The sequence below is a fragment of the Eretmochelys imbricata genome, chromosome 25, assembly GCF_965152235.1.
Source record: "Eretmochelys imbricata isolate rEreImb1 chromosome 25, rEreImb1.hap1, whole genome shotgun sequence".
NCBI classification, from domain to species: domain Eukaryota; kingdom Metazoa; phylum Chordata; order Testudines; family Cheloniidae; genus Eretmochelys; species Eretmochelys imbricata.
This window is the reverse complement of record NC_135596.1, coordinates 9,114,793-9,131,067: the sequence shown is the minus strand read 5'-3', so window position 1 is coordinate 9,131,067 and position 16,275 is coordinate 9,114,793. Positions and strand designations below refer to the sequence as shown.

General features: G+C 60.6%; 1 protein-coding gene across 1 annotated transcript; it reads left to right on the top strand.

The window, feature by feature from the left end:
* Positions 1 to 1,025: 1,025 nt before the first annotated feature.
* Positions 1,026 to 12,548, top strand: STAP2 (signal transducing adaptor family member 2). Its single transcript, XM_077805401.1, has 14 exons — positions 1,026 to 1,124; positions 4,220 to 4,291; positions 4,973 to 5,101; positions 5,183 to 5,239; positions 5,925 to 6,076; positions 6,644 to 6,775; positions 7,178 to 7,247; positions 7,811 to 7,913; positions 8,453 to 8,530; positions 9,004 to 9,123; positions 9,422 to 9,463; positions 10,913 to 10,990; positions 12,127 to 12,237; positions 12,490 to 12,548. The coding sequence occupies exons 1-14, from the start codon at positions 1,026 to 1,028 to the stop codon at positions 12,546 to 12,548; spliced, it is 1,302 nt and encodes a 433-aa protein (XP_077661527.1).
* The last annotated feature ends 3,727 nt before the right edge of the window (positions 12,549 to 16,275 follow it).

Here is a 16,275-nt window from a genome sequence, read left to right as displayed (position 1 = left end):
TGGCAGGGGGCCTGACTCCAGCCCCCCAGGCTTTGTGTGTGGGGGACATTGGTTCAGGGGGCTGAATTCCCCCTGCCTGGAGTGGTGCACAGAGCAGCGGGGAGCTGTGCTGGGCAGCGGGTTCAAGCAGACTGAAGGAGGGGAGTCTTGGGCCAAACCAGTTCAAAGAGGATGAGGGAGCTATGTGGGGTTCTGCTTTCCCAGACCGGGGCGAGGGGGAGCAGTGGGGGGGAAGGGGCTTTGCTTTCCCAGGCCAGGGGGGGAGCAGTGGGGGGGTTCTGCTTTCCCAGGCCGGGGCGAGAGGGAGCAGTGTGTGTGTGGGTTCTGCTTTCGCAGGCCGGGGGGAACAGTGGAGGGGTTCTGCTTTCCCAGACCGGGGCGAGGGCGAGCAGTGGGGGCGGGCTTTGCTTTCCCAGGCCAGGGGGGAGCAGTGGGGGGGGTTTCTGCTTTCCCAGGCCAGGGCGAGGGGGAGCAGTGGGGATGGACTTTGCTTTCCTAGGCCAGGTGGGGAGCAGGGGGGGGGTTCTGCTTTCCCAGGCCGGGGCGAGGGGGAGCAGTGGGGGGGAAGGGGCTTTGCTTTCCCAAGCCCAGGGGGGGCAGTGGGGGGGTTCTGCTTTCCCAGGCCGGGGCGAGGGGGCTTTGCTTTCTCAGGCCAGGGGGGGAGCAGTGGGGGGGTTCTGCTTTCCCAGGCCAGGGGGGAGCAGTGGGGGGGGGGGTTCTGCTTTCCCAGGCCAGGCCGGGGGGGGAGCAGCACCCCCAGTAATAGCCCCGGTCGGGCAGGTGCGCGGCGCGGCGCCTCCTCCCGGGCCCGGGGCTGGGACTTGCCTGCGCTCCCTGGCCCGCTCACCTGCGGGGAGCCGGGCGGCCCAATCAGGTGCGCGCATGGGAGGGCCCGGCCCGGGCTGCAAAACCCCCACGACGCCTGGTTCTTTTTCCGCCCGCGCTTCCTGCTCCGGGACTCCGGGCGCCGTGCGGGAGCCTCCCCTGCGCCCTCTGCCCGGCCCGGGCCCCGAGCCGGGGGCGAGATGGCCCTGCGGCCCCCGCTGCGGGGCGCCAAGCCCAAGCCCAGCCTGCCCCCTCACTACTACGAGGGCTTCCTGGAGAAGAAGGGGCCCCAGGACAAGGTAGGGCCCCCCCCTCCGGGCTGGGACCGGGGCTGTGGTCGGCCGGGGCTTGGGCAGGGTCAGGCTCTGAGTTGCCAAGGGCTGAGCCATGGCCTTGAAGCCTCTGGTGTCGTCTTTCCCCCCACCCTAACCCCTGGCCCCCTCTGCCACACCAGCGCCCTGGCGCGGAGAGATCCGGGCAAGGAGCCAGCTCAGGGTGAAAGAAGCTAGAGCCCCCCCTCCCGAAGTGGCCCCGATCCCAAAGCCCAGGATCAGGCTCTCTAGGACTTTGCAGCGAGTCGGACTCTAAACCACAAGCCAGGGCTGAACTTTGTAGGCAGGACTGGATCTGCCAGGTGCCTCCCCGCAAGCTCTGGGTGCTCCGATACCCCGGGGACAGGCCTCCTAGAATCGCCTGCCGTGGCTGGATCGGGCTTGCCTAGGCATGCCGTTGTTCCGGCATAACGATTACCCTTTAAATCCACTTCCTACCTTAATCTGAATTCACTTTCAGGTGTAGATGATAGATGGGCAGAAGCCAAATGCAAACTCGCAAAGCCAGATGTTACTGGCAGCCCCCATTTTCCTAACAAGCTAGGGCAACCACAGGCTTTGGGGTACGTGAAATCCTGATTGGACTTGAGCCTGTTTCGCTTGTCTAGACAAGAAAGTTGCACTGCTTTAACCTAAGGTGTGGCTTTAAACCAGTGCACTGCGTAGTGTGAACCCACTTATTTCAGTTTAGCTCAAGCCGGTTTCTAATCGACTTTTGCTAAACCGAAATCTGCTTGGTTTAACCGGCACTCAGGGCGTCCACACAGCCTCTGGCCCCAGTTTAAATTCACCCTTTGAGTTAAACCAATGCAGCTTTCTCACGAAGACCGGCTCTTAGAAACAGCAGCCCCTGAGCACTGCAGCTAGCCCCAGTGTTAGGGTAATCCAAGCGGCAATGGCTGGGAAATCCTGGAGTACGTGTGTAAAAGGGAGCGCAGGGCCCAGTGGTGGGGGGTGGGGGGTTGTTGGACAGGCGATACTTCCTCCAGCTCTGTGGAAGTGCGTTGTCTGGTCTGCCTGGTGAAGGCTTCCTGTGCTCGCGGGTGTCTGTTCCATCGCAAAAAGAAAAGGAGTACTTGTGGCACCTTAGAGACTAACCAATTTATTTGAGCATGAGCTTTCGTGAGCTACAGCTCACTTCATCAGATGCATACCGTGGAAACTGCAGCAGACTTTATATATACACATCGCAAACCCTCCTCTTGCCAAAGCTGAGCTCCCTGTCGCTTTCTACCACGTGGTTTTCCTGGGTCATTCTTTTTGGTGGTCGTTGGACGAAGTATGAGCCTGATCCTCGAGACGCGGATTGATGTAGCCGGGCCCTTAAGTGCTGGGCACCAGTCTGACAGGCCGAGAGGTGGCAATTCTCTTTCCGAACACTGCAAACGATCCGCCACTGAACCACACTTGGACATTTAAATACATTTGCCTGGGCTCCATTTGTTAACCTGGCTGCATTTATGGCCCCTAAACATTTCTGCTGTCTAGATTTCTGAGCACAGCTCTTTCTGGCATGGAGATAAGACGCTGTCGCGTTCACACCCTATACCTAATGGGAAGGGAGGCGCTCCTCCAGGTAGGGGACAGACACCATGCCATGTGACGTGCAGGCTGTTTGTCCCAGATGACGTCTTTCACCAGCTTGCTGGCATGGGATAAGGACGTCTCAGCAGGCAGTGTCATCCTCTCGGGATGGCTGAAAAGATCTGGGGTCTCTTTAAAAGCCTGGAAAATTCTAGGCCCTCAGAGTGTGGGAGTGAGATGCGATGAGCGGCATTGTCCCGTTAGTATGGGGATGGGTAGTGACCCTATACGCGACCCGTAGGAATAACCTTTGAACTGTACACTGCACTCGCTCGGCTCCTTTCCAGCCCTACATCTTGGGGTGGTTTACAAAGGTGGGTGAGGAGCATCAGCTCCATATTAGAGATGGGGAAACTGAGGCACAGAGCGGGGCACCAGCTTGCCCAAGGTCACCCAGTGAGTCTGTGGCAGAACCAGGATCAGAACCCAGATCTCCTGACTCCCAGGCCCGTCCTCTTGCTGTTAAACCCGGGACTTCAAACTCACGTCAAGCACAACTTCCGCTTGTGCATAGCCACACGTGAGCGTGCCATCCCCGGTTTGTGTGACCGTGACGTGGCTGCACTCGTGTGATGCTGACGTACGCGTGGCCTTGACACGTACCCACCTACGTGTGGGGCTGCTCTATCTGGTGAGCGTGAGATGCCGGCACCCTTCTGTGACACTGACAGCCCAAGGGCAGGGGTATGATCTTGGCACGTGCATGCCCATGGCCGTGGGTGAATTTGGCACATTGGGGCCCGTCGGGGCCAGTGCAGCGCTGGGGGTGGGCAGCGGGGGCAGAGGCTGCAGAACCTTTATTGTGGGTCACAACACTTCACTGTTGATGACGAACAGGGAACAGTGATGGCCTTTGATTCCTGAGCCCTCCCAACCAGCCCACGCATGACGATGTCTGGGCTCTGCCCTCCCCCACAGGCCTTTGGCAGCTGATTCCGACTTGGGGCTGCCACGTCAGGCCAGGCCAGCATCAGCCTGCGCCGAGAATCGGCCCTTTCTCCTAGGCTCTGCCCTCGCAGGACCCCACCAGGCTGCCCCTGTTCCGGGGCTCCCACACGGCTGGAGAAAAACACACGACAACGCGTCATTCGGCGGCTGAGGGAAGCCAAAGCAGCCCCCTCCTAGACCAATCCTCTGCTCCGGCATGGCGGGTGCGGGGATGCTGGCCTGGCTGGACCAGCTGCCCCGGCAGGGCAGAGTCCACCGTGGAGAGATGGAACTAGGCTGCAGGGAGAGGGGGTGGGCACTGTCATTCCATAGACACCCCCCTTCCCCCAAAGAGCTGATTCGCTGTCCCCCCTACGTAACATCCCGGGAACATTCTGCTGCATGTTCCTGGCCATGCCAGGTCTAGCACAGGGCTAGGGCATTGTTGGGGGGCAGGTATCTGCACAGTGCATGCTCACTAGGGGCCTCCCTCCCCTGGGCTGGCCCCCTCTGGTCCCAGCCTCCAATGCCCCTTTGCTCTGTCTTTGCAGGGGTATAAGAAATACTGGACAGGCCTGCAGGGGCTCACGCTGTATTTCTACAACACCAACCGAGACGTGCAGGTACGCAAAAGCCGCCCCACGGAGGAGCCGCTCTGTGGCACTCCCCGGTCAGACCTGGGAAAGCCTCATGGGGGGCTCTGTCTCCTCGAGGTCTGATCCTGGCAGGTGCCCAGCCACTGGGAGCTGAGGGTGCTCAGCACTTCTCTGGATCAGGATCTCCTATCTCAACTCTCCTGGTGGCCTCCAGCCCTGGCTGGGGGACATCCCTCCTGGGGAGGCTCGGCTTGCTGGGGGTCTGCCATGCCCATGTGGGTGGCGAGGGCCTCGATCCCTCTGACCTGGGAAAGAGTCCCTTCTCCCCCCACCACCCGCCCATGGGGATGGCCGTTCCCTAGAGCCACCATTAAGGGTGAGAGGCTTGCTTAGCCTGCGCGGCCATGGGCCTGGTGGCTGGGGAGCCAATTGGTGCCCACGGCAGGGGTGGGTTTGGTGACGTGGGCACCAGTCCACTGAGACCCAGCCGACTCCTGTCAGCCATGCTTCTGAGCAGGGCTGGATTTGAACTAGCAACCCAGAAGTGTTCACACACCCGCATCCCAGAGAAGAGGTGGGGGGCAGCCAGCCAGGCAGGGCTCCCTAGCGGGCATCTCTCTGCTCTGACTCCCTAGGGCCCTGCTCTGGGTTGCAGGAGTGGGGCTGGCTGATTTTCCCCCGCACTGATCTGTGCTTCGCCCTCCACAGTACGTGGAGAAGATCGACCTGGACAACTTCGTGTCCCTGACCGACAGCTACCTCCGGAGCGGCCCCCAGGCCAGCAACGAGGGGGTGGGGCTCAGCCTGAAGCTGAGGGGGCAGGAAGTGAAGTTAAAGGTATGTTTGCCCTGCATGGCCTCTGCCTCCCTCGCCCCCGCGCTCTGGGTTTTACCCCAGTAACGTGTGTTTCCCTTGCAGGCCGAGAGCCTGGAGGCTCGGGAGATGTGGAAGGGTTTCATCTTCACCATGGTGGAGGTAACGCACCTGGCTGATGTTGGAATGAGAAATCCGTCCCCCTTGCCTGCCCTCCCTTTGGCCCCCTCCACCCGACCCAGCCCTTGCACCCCCATGTGCTCACCCCTGCCCCACACAACCCACCCCACACCTCCGCTCACTCTGTGTACTCTGTGTACCCGCACGCTCGCTCCTGTCCGCCCCTGCCCACCCTAGATACACTCACCTGTGCCCGCCTCCCGCCAACCCTGCGCGTGCAGACACAGCCCTGCCCTCTCTCCTGCCCCCCATCTCTCCCCCAGGTATCCCGTGCGGCGAGAGCTCGTCTTTGAGAGCCCTTGTCCAGGCTTGAGTCTGTGTTTCTTGACAACCCTGTCGGGGCAGGTCTCCGTCGAGTGCTCTGAGCCCACCCTGGGCTCCCCTCCCAGCGGTTCCCAGCCCCGTTGTCCCATGTCGGATTCAGCCCCGGGAAGCCCTTCGTGAGGAGCCTGCCCCCTGCTGGTCAGAGTCCAGGGCTGGCAGGTGGGAGCCGCGCTGGCGCCTCCTGCTGGCTGATTCCTGGGCCGCACAGAGGGTGGGTGGGAGGACTCCCGGGCCAGGGATGGGAGCAGCACTGAGGTCCTGAGAGGGAGGTGTCAGTGGAAGCCCCTGTCTGGTCTGTAGCCCGTTGCAGGGGAGACTCAGTGTGTCGTCCCTGTCCCTGCAGATGCAAGTCCCCTCCAACCTGACGTTGTTGCCCGGCCACATCTACATGATGTCCGAAGCCCTCTCCAAAGAGCAGGAGCGACGGGCCCAGCTGAGCCAGCGCCGCAGCACGAGCTCCCTCCACTACGAGTTGATGGAGGAGGAGATGCCGGCGTGAGTGGGGCCTGGGCCGGAGGGAGAGCCTAGTGCGCGGTGGGCCGGTGCCTCCATCCTGCCACGTCGGGCCAGGCCACTGGTCCAGCCTGTCTGGCGTCCCCCGGCCCGTGTCGGGCCAGCTCAGGCCACTAGTCCAGCCTGTCTGGCATCTTCCCCTCCTGCCGCACCACTGACCCATCAGTACCGGTATCCCGCTGAAGGTCCGTCTGGTTCAGCATCCTGCCTTGCAAGTGGCCAGCCCCTGGCGCCTCCCCCGGAAGCAAGCCCTTCGCCCCGGCCCATGCCAACCGACGGCCTCCTTGCCCAGGGCCTCCCGCCCTCTCAGTGCTCTGGAGCAGGAGAGCCGCCTGGCCCCTGTTACCGTAGCTGCCCACGCTGGTGCCAGCCCACGCTGGGGAACTGAGCGGCAGGGGGGCTTGCAGCTCACGGTCTCCCCCATCCTGATAGTCTCGGAGCTGCAATAGCCCAGAGGCTCTGGGTCACGGGCCAGCGGCTCTGGGGGGTTGGAGAGTCCCAGGTCGCCCAGGGAAGGCCTGGCGCAGTAACTGGGTCCTGTCCTTGCAGCTGCTATTTCAAGGTTTCCAGGACAGAGGCCCGGGTCCTGCTGGAGAGGAACCTGGACTGCGGCAACATGCTGCTGCGTCCAGGGGGCGACGGGAAGAGCATCTCGGTGACCACGTGTCAGATGCTGAACGGGTGAGAAGGCGGGGGATGGTGGGGGGCTTCCTGCTGGGGGGACGGGCCCAGGGCTGGAAGGGGGCAGGTCTGACACTAGGCTGCACATGGGGCGGAGTGTGAATCCTGGCACTAGTGTGTGTGTGTGTGTGTGTGTGAGGGGGGAATCCCAGTGCACGGGGTTGGGAGTGTGAATCCTGGCACTAGTGTGTGTGTGTGGGGGGGGTGATCCCAATGCACACAGGGCTAGGAGTGTGAATCCTGGCACTAGTGTGTGTGTGTGGGGGGGCGTGATCCCAATGCACACAGGGCTGGGAGTGTGAATCCTGGCACTAGTGTTGAGAGGGGAATCCCAGTGCACGGGCTGTGATCACAAGCGGTGTGAGGGTCGGGTTGTGCAATCTCCCCGTCCTTCTCTTGCAGCACCCCGGTTGTGAAGCACTACAAAGTGAGCCGTGCGGGACAGCAATATGTCGTTGAGGTTGATCGGCCGGTGAGTGGGCCAGTTCTGCATCCCCACCTTATGCAGAGACTGGGCCCCGGGTCTGGGCCCCAGGGGGAACAAACGGCTCCTGGAAGCACAGCCACCAAGGAACGTCATGGTGATAGCAGGCATAGAAGCCGGGCCTTGATCACTTACGCTACAGGAGAATCTCTGTAAGCTCTATAGGGCCTAGGACACACACACACACACAGAGCTAAGCAGTTCCAGGCAGCAGTGCCCAGCTGTGCTCTCCCATTCATCCCTGTATCATGAACCAATGATGTGGCCAAAAAGCCACAGGTGTAGAAATAAGAATAACCTCGACTGTTACACCAGCTAGGATAACCGTACCCGGGGCTGGCAACCCTCATGCTGCAGGGCACATGCTGACTGCCAGCTGGGGGTGTCAGCTAGGAGCAGAGAGCCCTGCAGGCCGGGAGCGCCACCCGCAGGCTGCTAGGCTGGGAGCAGGATCCCTGAGGGGGTTGTGCAAAGCCTGGTCAGCCCCTCAGTGCCAGGGGCCTGAGGGTGGCCAAAAGCCGAGGTTAACAGGATTTCCCACCCTGCCCCAGCACCACTGCTCCTCCCTGGCCGATGTGGTGGAGTACTTCGTCTCCAACACCAAGAAGACCCTGGTGCCCTTGAGCCTGGATGAGGATTACGCTGAGAAGTTAGGTGGGTTCCCCTGTTTCGAGAGCTCTGGGTGCGAATTCTGGGCAGGGGGGCTGGGTTTGCATGGGTGGGTGAGCCAGGGGCCAGTGCATGCCGGGGGGCACAGGTATGGGTGTGTGGCAGATACCTCTGGGGAGGGGCACCTGTGTGTGGGGGGGGGGCAGGGCGCACATGGGGGAGGATGCATGTACATTAGATGGCTAAGTGGGGTGGGCAATGGGGCCTGGGTGAAAGGGGTGGGGCAGGGTGGGCCCAGGGGGGCACATGCATTAGCAGTGTGTGTCTGGGAGAGGGTGCCTGGACTTGGGGGGGGTGAGGGTGGGGAGAGGGCACATGGGATGGTAGGGCAGGGGCGGAGAGGACCTGACTGCTGGGGATTCCCTCCCCCCCCGCCCAGCCACCTCTCCACCCGGTCCCTTCTGCCCCCTGCCCTTACAGGGCTGACCAGCGTCCCCCACCAGCCCCATGCTCCCCCATGGCCAGACTCCCTCCCCTGCCAGCCCCCCCAGCTCTGACCCCTCTCTTTGTGGTGTGTTTTGCAGAGTTTGTGGAGACTGATAAGGAGAACGGAGAGAGCGTCTGGGAAACATCCATGCCCCCCTGCCCAAAGCCCCCCAAAGGTGAATGTGCCCAGCCTGCTCCAGGCACCTGCTACTGGCTGCAGCTCAGGGGCCCTGGCTTGTTCCTCCAGGGCTCGGGGCTGTTGGGTTGTGAAGAATGTGCACGCCAGGCCCCACAGACCTCCCATGGCCTGGCCGCAACACAGCTCTGGAGAGCTGGCACAGGGCGCCGGCAAGCTTCCCCCCCCACAGCAGTGCCCTGCCCCTGCCGGCTGGGACTCCAGCGCTGTGAGCTTCCCCCCCCAGCAGTGCCCTGATATCTAGTGGCACCATTTTGATGTGGCATTTGACCTGTCTGGTGTGCTCATCACACACGATCGCATCCCCCACGATACTCTGCCCCCAGCCCAAGCTGAATTAGAGTGCTCCGGCCTGGCCTGCTCTCCCAGAGCCCTGTATTTTAGGGTCTGCATTTCCCCACTGCGTGCCAGCCAGTGCCCCTTACCTAACCCTGTGCCCATCTGGTTCCCCAGCCGGTGCCAAAGTGGAGGCAATGATTCCACCCACCTCCAGACAAAGCCCTCTGTCGAAGCCCCTTCCCACGCCTCCAGCGTCTGAGGAGGATCAAGAAGAGACCTACGTGAATGATGAAGGTGAGCTGGGGTCTGGGGAGATTGCGTCCTAGCTGGGTAAAATCTTGCTCCCCATCCTGGCCGGTGAATGAAATAACGCTGGCCTCATCACTGAGTCTGGCTGGTGCGGTTCTTCAGGGGAATCTCTGGTGCCGCGTGGAAGGGCACGATCCCCTCCCGAGGAGGGACAGGCTGGCGCCGGGGAGCGGGAATGGGACCTGGTACTGGAGAAAAGTCTCCGGGGGAAACCCCAGACTGCGATCCCAGCTCAGGCTTCCCCCTCCCTCCCCTTCTCTCATGCAATTGTGTTTTTTTTCAGATGTGGCAGCCATCAAGGGAACAAAGCCAAAGCCAGCCTGCCGTGAGTAAACTGGCTATTGTGCCCGACCTTTCAGAACGGAGATAGTGTGTCGAACACAAGAGGCCACGTTGCTACAGAAGATCTATCCCCCGCCCCGCCCCCCACGCCTGGGCTTTGCGCTCCCCTTTTCCCCACGGCTGCCCTTGGGGCAGGAAAATGCTCTGGCCACATGCAGAATCTGTTGCCCCAGACCAGCGATACAACTGGGAGATGCAGCACCCCTGGGAGCTCAGAGGAGGGTGAAAGGAGCCAGCCCCACTGGGGGATGCTGGGGGCTGTTGGGGCAGAGCAGTGGATCTAAGTGGCCTCCCAGAGATCAGGGACAGAAAAGGCTTTTGGACCCTCCAGTCCATGGCTGCCAAGGTGGGATGGGTCATGTCTAGTGCTCCCATCACTTCCCCTGGGAGACCGGTCCCCAGGTGGCTAGTGTAGGAGAAGGGGCTGCTCTCTGACGGTCACTGGCGAAGGGGGAGGAATCCCAGTGAAAAGGGGGAGGAATCCCAGTGAAAAGAGAGGAGGGAAACCTACGGGGCACAAAGGGAGAGGTGAAAGGACCAGCAGAGGCAGCCTGGCACGACCAGGGCATGGGTGGTTTGGCCTAGCGGGTAGGACCAGGAGTCAGGCCTAGTGGTTGGAGCAGAAGCAGGGCCTGGTGGTTGGTGCGGGAGCCAGGGTCAGGCTAGGGAGCGGAGCCGGAGCTGGAAACCAGGAGTCAGGCCTCAGGTCGGCGCCAGGGGAAAGCCAGGAATCCGAGTCGGAGCCTGAAGCAGGGAACGAGAGCGGGGTTGGTGGCGGCGACAGGCCGGGTGCTGCCGGCTGGCACAAGCCGCTTCCTGGAATTTCCTCCATGCTGACCTAGCGTGCCTGGGCCAGTCCGAGGTTCTGGGGCGGGGGCGGGGGCTGCCAATTGGGTCTCCCCTGGGCGGGGTGCTCAGTCCCCCAGGGTTCAGAGTGCGTGGGTGGCAGCTGAGCCGGGTTCTAGTCCTCTGGATCCCTCCCCAGCCTGGCTGGGGACTTGACGGGACAAGCGATGCTACGTGACCTGGGACTGCTGGAAACCGCATTCTAGCTGCCCAGGCCCAGAGCCACAAAGGCCTTTAGGTGCCTGACTCCCGCTGAAATGAGTTGCTGGACTGGGAGTTCGGTGGCTGTCGCAGTGGGAGGGCACAGATTGGGAGGGTGGCTGGGTTGGGATGGGCAGAGGAGGGAGAGGAGCTGGGTGGGTGGCCCCCATCCTGCCAAGGATGCTGACCCCATAGCCCAGCTTTGAGCGGCCCAGGGCCACCCCTGAGTTTGACTCCAGCTCCAAACGCTCCCAGTGCTCAGAAGTGACGGGACAGACGTGGGTTCCGCATCCGGCGGCAGGGACAAGCTCTGGGGTGGGGGGTTAGGGTGGGGGGATGTGCTGGGAGGAGCCAGGGGACTGAGCATCTTCACTTTTGTTTTCAGCCATGGTGGGCCCCGTGAAGGTGATTTGGGAGAGGGGCGGCCAGACCAAGGCGCCGCCTGTACCACCCAGCAAGCCAGGTACAGCCATTGCCAGCTGATTCGGTGCCCACCCCCGTTCTCCCCCCAGGGCTCTCTGCTCTAACCACCCCCCTTCCCCATCGCGATTGCCAGAGCTCGTGCCCGAGCCCTCGGCTGGCCACTGAGGATGCCCCTAGGGCAGTGAGGGGTGCAGGTTCCCACGGGATAAGCCCAGTTTGTCCCAGTCACTTGGGGCCTGACCTGGCACTGCTCAGCCCCCGGGAGCCACTTGACTTGCTTCTTCCCCCGGCCCCACTGGCCCATGCAGGAGCAGAGAACCACCCCCCCTCCCCGCCTGTGCGGCTGGCTATCACACCTCGAGGTCTAAGCAACCCTGAGCCCTGCTGGCCCCACTGCAAAGCCCATTCTGCCACCATCTCCCTCTGCCCCGCTTGGCCAGGTCAGTGGGGCTGGGGAAGCTCAGCCCCATAGGGAGCAGGGTGGGCGCAGCAGAGGGTGTGCGGATCCAGTGAGGGGGTCGGGGGGATGTGCCAGAATGGAGATAAAGGGGGAGCTGTCCCAAGTCCCTAGGGTGTTTTTCATTTGACCCTGTTGGGTTGGGACCTCAGCGTCCAGGAGCCCCATACAGCTGCAGGTTGGGCAAAGCTGTCTGGCCTGTGACCTTACCTCCAGCAGAGTGGGTAGTAACCCTGAGTGCTTCTCCAGCACTTCCTGTCTGTAGATCATAGAATATCAGGGTTGGAAGGGACCTCAGGAGGTCATCTAGTCCAACCCCCTGCTCAAAGCAGGACCAATCCCCAATTTTTGCCCCAGATTCCTAAATGGCCCCCTCAAGGATTGAACTCACAACCCTGGGTTTAGCAGGCCAATGCTCAAACCACTGAGCTATCCCTCCCCACCTCCACAAACGCAGCCACGTGGTACAGAGCGGGAAACTGAGGCACGGAAAAGGGACGTGACTTGCCCAGGGCATCAGGTGTAGCGTCCAGGTTCGCCATCCCCCACAATGCACTGCAGGATTCCCCCAGGGCTACCCATGCAAGCAGGTCCCAGGCTACCCTCTGGGCTGAGTGCTGGGGAGGATCTCCGGCCTGGGAGGTGGAGTGGGATGGGGCAAGAGGAGAGGACGCGGGCTCCTGTGCTCTGTTGACCAGCTCTGCACTCTCCATACCCAGCCGCTAAAGGCCAGTATATGAGGACACCCAGCAGCGCCCTCAACCTACGGCAACATGGTAGCAGCCAGGTCTCCCGCCAGGCCACGTCGTGGGTCGGAGACCTCCCCACAGGTAAGGGGAGGCCCCCTTGGCACGAGAGGCGGGGCTGCATGTGGCCATTGCCCTTGGCTTTCAGTGGACTGTAGCACTGCTGGTTATTGTGTGGCCAGAGCAGGGGTCTGGGAGCCAGGACTCCTGGGTTGTGGTCCCAGCTTTGGTAGGTGGTGGGGACTAGTGGCTAGCGCTGATGACGGCAAGTCAGGACCCCTGGGTTCCAGTCCCGGCTCCGGAGAGGTTCTGTCCCCACCTTCTCTCTCCCCGTAGACATATCGGAGGAGCTGGCGCGGAAGCTACAGGAACGAAGAGCCAACCTGGAGAACTGACCCGCTGCCCTGCACGGATGGCATGGCGGGTGAGGAGGGTTCTGCTGGGAACACAGGGTTCCAGTCCTCCCAGGGAACAAAACCTTGGCCCCAAACCTCTCCCGACTCTTGTGCAGCGTTGATCACGTACCCAGGGCCTGGCCCTTCTTCTCTGGCCCTTTCCCAGCACCGTGAGACACTGGTTTGTAGGGCTCGCAGCCCCCCACCTAGCCGACATAGCCTTAGCTCTGGGCCCTTCGGTGGTTTTTCTAGGGGCAAGGCTGCCACCTTGCATTGGGCCCTGGCTGTGCCCTTTCCGTGGCTCAGAGTGGCTGCCCCTAAGCCCGCTGTGATGTGGTCTGCGGGTGCCACGTGCCTGGACAAGCAGCAAGTGCCAAAGGGAGGGAACGATGCCCCATGGGTGGATCTGGGCGCAGCTGTGTGCCCTTGCCACCAGAGAGGAAGCTAATCCAGATCCCGGCAGGCTGCGACTGGCCCTGCTGCAGAGCAAGGGGGTCTCTGCGGGTAACGCCAGAGCACCTTTAATAGCCATGTGATTCCCACAGTCCTAGGAGGGCTGTGGGCAAGGAGCTAATCCCACCCCCAGATCAGGGAGGAAGCCTCAGGGCTTGTGTGCTGCGCTCGGACTCATTTGCCTAGACCAGGCCCTTTGCATGCTGCGGATCAGGCTTAAAAGGCACGGGAGGCGGGGGAGATGGGTGACGCCTTCCTATGCCCAGGTTTCAGAGTAACAGCCGTGTTGGTCTGTATTTGCAAAAAGAAAAGGAGTACTTGTGGCACCTTAGTGACTAACCAATTTATTTGAGCATAAGCTTTCGTAAGCTACAGCTCACTTCATCGGATGTGAGCTGTAGCTCACGAAAGCTTATGCTCAAATAAATTGGTTAGTCTCTAAGGTGCCATAAGTCCTCCTTTTTCTTTTTTCCTATGCCCAGTCTGCTTAGGGGTGTTTCACGGGGCGGGGTAAACCAAAGGCAGAGCTGAGGGGCACACCTGTGCCTGGAATGCCAGCGGGGCTGGAAGCTAGAATTGAGGGGCAGTGGCAGGGCTGGCCAGGGGGCATCCCAGGGCTAGAATAGCAGGGGGGCTGCAGGTTGGGTTTGAGGGGCATCAGCAAAGCTGTATGTAGGGGGAGCCCAGGGCAGTCCTGAAGTGGGTTGCATTGACAGAGGTGTGCCTCAGGGCTGCCCTTGGCTGGAGCTCAGGGCTGAGGGCACCGGCCGAGCTGTGAGTGGGGCCCAGGGCTGGTACAGCAGGGAGCTCCAGTTTGGAACTGGGTGAGTTGGCAGGGTGGTGCACGGGAAGGTCTCATGGCCCCTGCCAACACTACCCAGGACTCCAGGGAGCTCCTCAGTCCCTCTCTGACATCTGCACTCATCAGTTAGAACAGCAAGACTGGGTCAGACCAACAGACCATCTAGTCCAGTGTCCTGTCTGCCAACAGTGGCCAGTGCCTGGTGCTTTGGCGGGAACGAACAGAACAGGGCAGTTATTGAGTGATCCAGTCCCAGCTTCTGGCAGTCAGAGGCTACAAACACCCAGATTATGGTGTTGCATCCCTGACCATCTTGGCTAATCACTGTTGATGGGCCTACCCTCCATGAACGGATCTAATTCCTTTTTGAACCCAGTTATACTTTTGGCCTCCACAACATCCCCTGGCAAGGAGTTCCACAGGTTGACTGCATGTTGTGTGAAGAAATACTTCCTTTTGTTTGCTTTAAACCAGCTGCCTATTAATTTCATTGGGTGACCCCTGGTTATTGTGTTATGTGAAGGGGTAAAAATAACACTGCCTTCTATCATATCCTTAGTTGTCTCTTTTCCAAGCTGAAAAGTCCGTCTTTTCAATCTCTCCTCCTATGCAAGCTGTTCCATGCCCCTAATCATTTTTGTTGCCCTTCTCTGTACCTTTTCCAATTTCAATATATCTTTTTTGAGATAGGGTGACCAGAAATGCATGCAGTATTCAAGGTGTGGCCGTACCATGGATTTATACGGTGGCATTATGATATTTTCTGTCTCATTATCTATCCCTTTCCTCCTGGTGCCTAACACTGTTTAGCTTTTTTGACTGCCGCTGTACATTAAGCAGATGTTTTCAGACAATGATTCACAATGGCTCCAAGATCTCTTTCTTGAGTGGCAATAGCTCATTTAGATCTTTAATTCTCCTAAGTCCCTCTGGGGAAAAGATCCTACGTTCCTCTGAGTATGAATCAGTATTTTTCCAAATGTCAAATTCCCTTTAAAGCCTCAGCCATGAATCTTTCCCTCTCCCAGGCACGGGCCTATCCCCAAACCCCCTGCCCTTCTCTCTGATCTGTGCAGGCTGCCTCCCTTCCCTTCCTGCTACCCCCTGCAAGCAGGGGGCCAGACAGACTGGCCTGGCCGGTGCACTGGACTCTTCCAAGCAGTGCCCTGGGCAGCTTGTCTTTGGCACGTGCCATGGTGCGCAATGATGCTAGAGGTGGTGATGCACGGCCCCTCTCAGTCTATCCTGTACATTGCACTTGGTGGTGTGCCTTGAAATCAGCGGTGCTGTGCGGCTGTACGCCAGCTGAGGGCTGGCTCATGGGCTCTCCGGCTGTACGGAGACCGGTGCTTTTGAAGGGATTTGTACAGTGTTCGATTGTTACCCACTTTGCATACGTTGCTAATAAAATCGACCGTTTTCCCTCGACTCACCGGTGCTAGCCCCAGCCTCCTGCAGTCGCGGTCACATCCTAACTCCGCACGTCGGCTGGGGAGAGGGGACTGGGTGCAGGGGCTAGAGATGGGGGGATAGGCGGCAGGACTCCTGGCTGTGCCGCTACCAGGCTGAGACCTTGGATGAGTCGCTCGTGATTTTTGGGGTGCCCAACTTGAGACAGCTTGGGCCTGGTTTTCAGAGGGTCTGAGAACCCCAAATTCCTGTGGGAGTGGTGGGAGGCTCAGCCCTTTTTAACAGCAGGTGCCATCTGCCTCGGGTTGGGTACCCCACATCATGGGGCCCACTTGAGAATTTTCCCCCTTCAGGCCCAAAGCCAGGCTGTACACTGGGGCTTAATTAACTCAAGAGCTACACAGAGAGCAGGAGTGAGCCCGGCCTGGAAACCCTCTGCCTACCCTCCTGTGCCATCTGCCCACACTGCAACTTTGCTGCAAAGGGCCTCTGGGTTGGGAGCCCATCCAGCTGCCAACCCCCCAGATACCTGACCCCACGCCATTCACCCACAGTCCTGAAATAGGAGAGAGGGATAAATGTTATTCCACTGACATGGTAGCTGGGCCAGGACTGTGGCCACCGCAGAGAGAGGCTGTTACCTCTTTGTGGGACGCTACTGCCCTGCACTCCAGCCCATGCGAGGCCAAGCAGGGTGGGGGGTTGCTTTGATCTCTTCCCTGTTACAGAGGGTTTAGATGTAAAACCTCCTTCAGCAGTCAGCCCCTTGGGTGACCCCCCCTTCCCTCCCTGGATCGGGCCTTTCCCCCATCCTTGGTGGAGGCCAGCTGCGTGGGAAGCACGGTCCTGCCTGCTAAGCCCTGCTGCGGATGGCAATGACCCACCCTGGGAATTTCAGGAGAACCCAGTGATTCGGCTGGGGGCTCTCCCCCCTCCCCCCACAACCCCGGAGAGGACCGACTGCACGTGGGCAGGTGCCTCGTGGCAGGAGCAGCAAGCAGCAAAGACGCCATCGTCTCTTCCCTGCGCCTGGCCCCCCGACCGCCACTGGCTCGCCTTAGC

Excerpts from the sequence above, each read along its gene's own strand:
- STAP2 (XM_077805401.1), top strand. The coding sequence starts at position 1,026 with ATGGCCCTGCGGCCCCCGCTGCGGGGCGCCAAGCCCAAGCCCAGCCTG. Across the intron at positions 1,125-4,219 it reads AGAAGGGGCCCCAGGACAAG|GGGTATAAGAAATACTGGAC; the intron begins GTAGGGCCCCCC and ends CTGTCTTTGCAG. Across the intron at positions 5,240-5,924 it reads TCATCTTCACCATGGTGGAG|ATGCAAGTCCCCTCCAACCT; the intron begins GTAACGCACCTG and ends CTGTCCCTGCAG.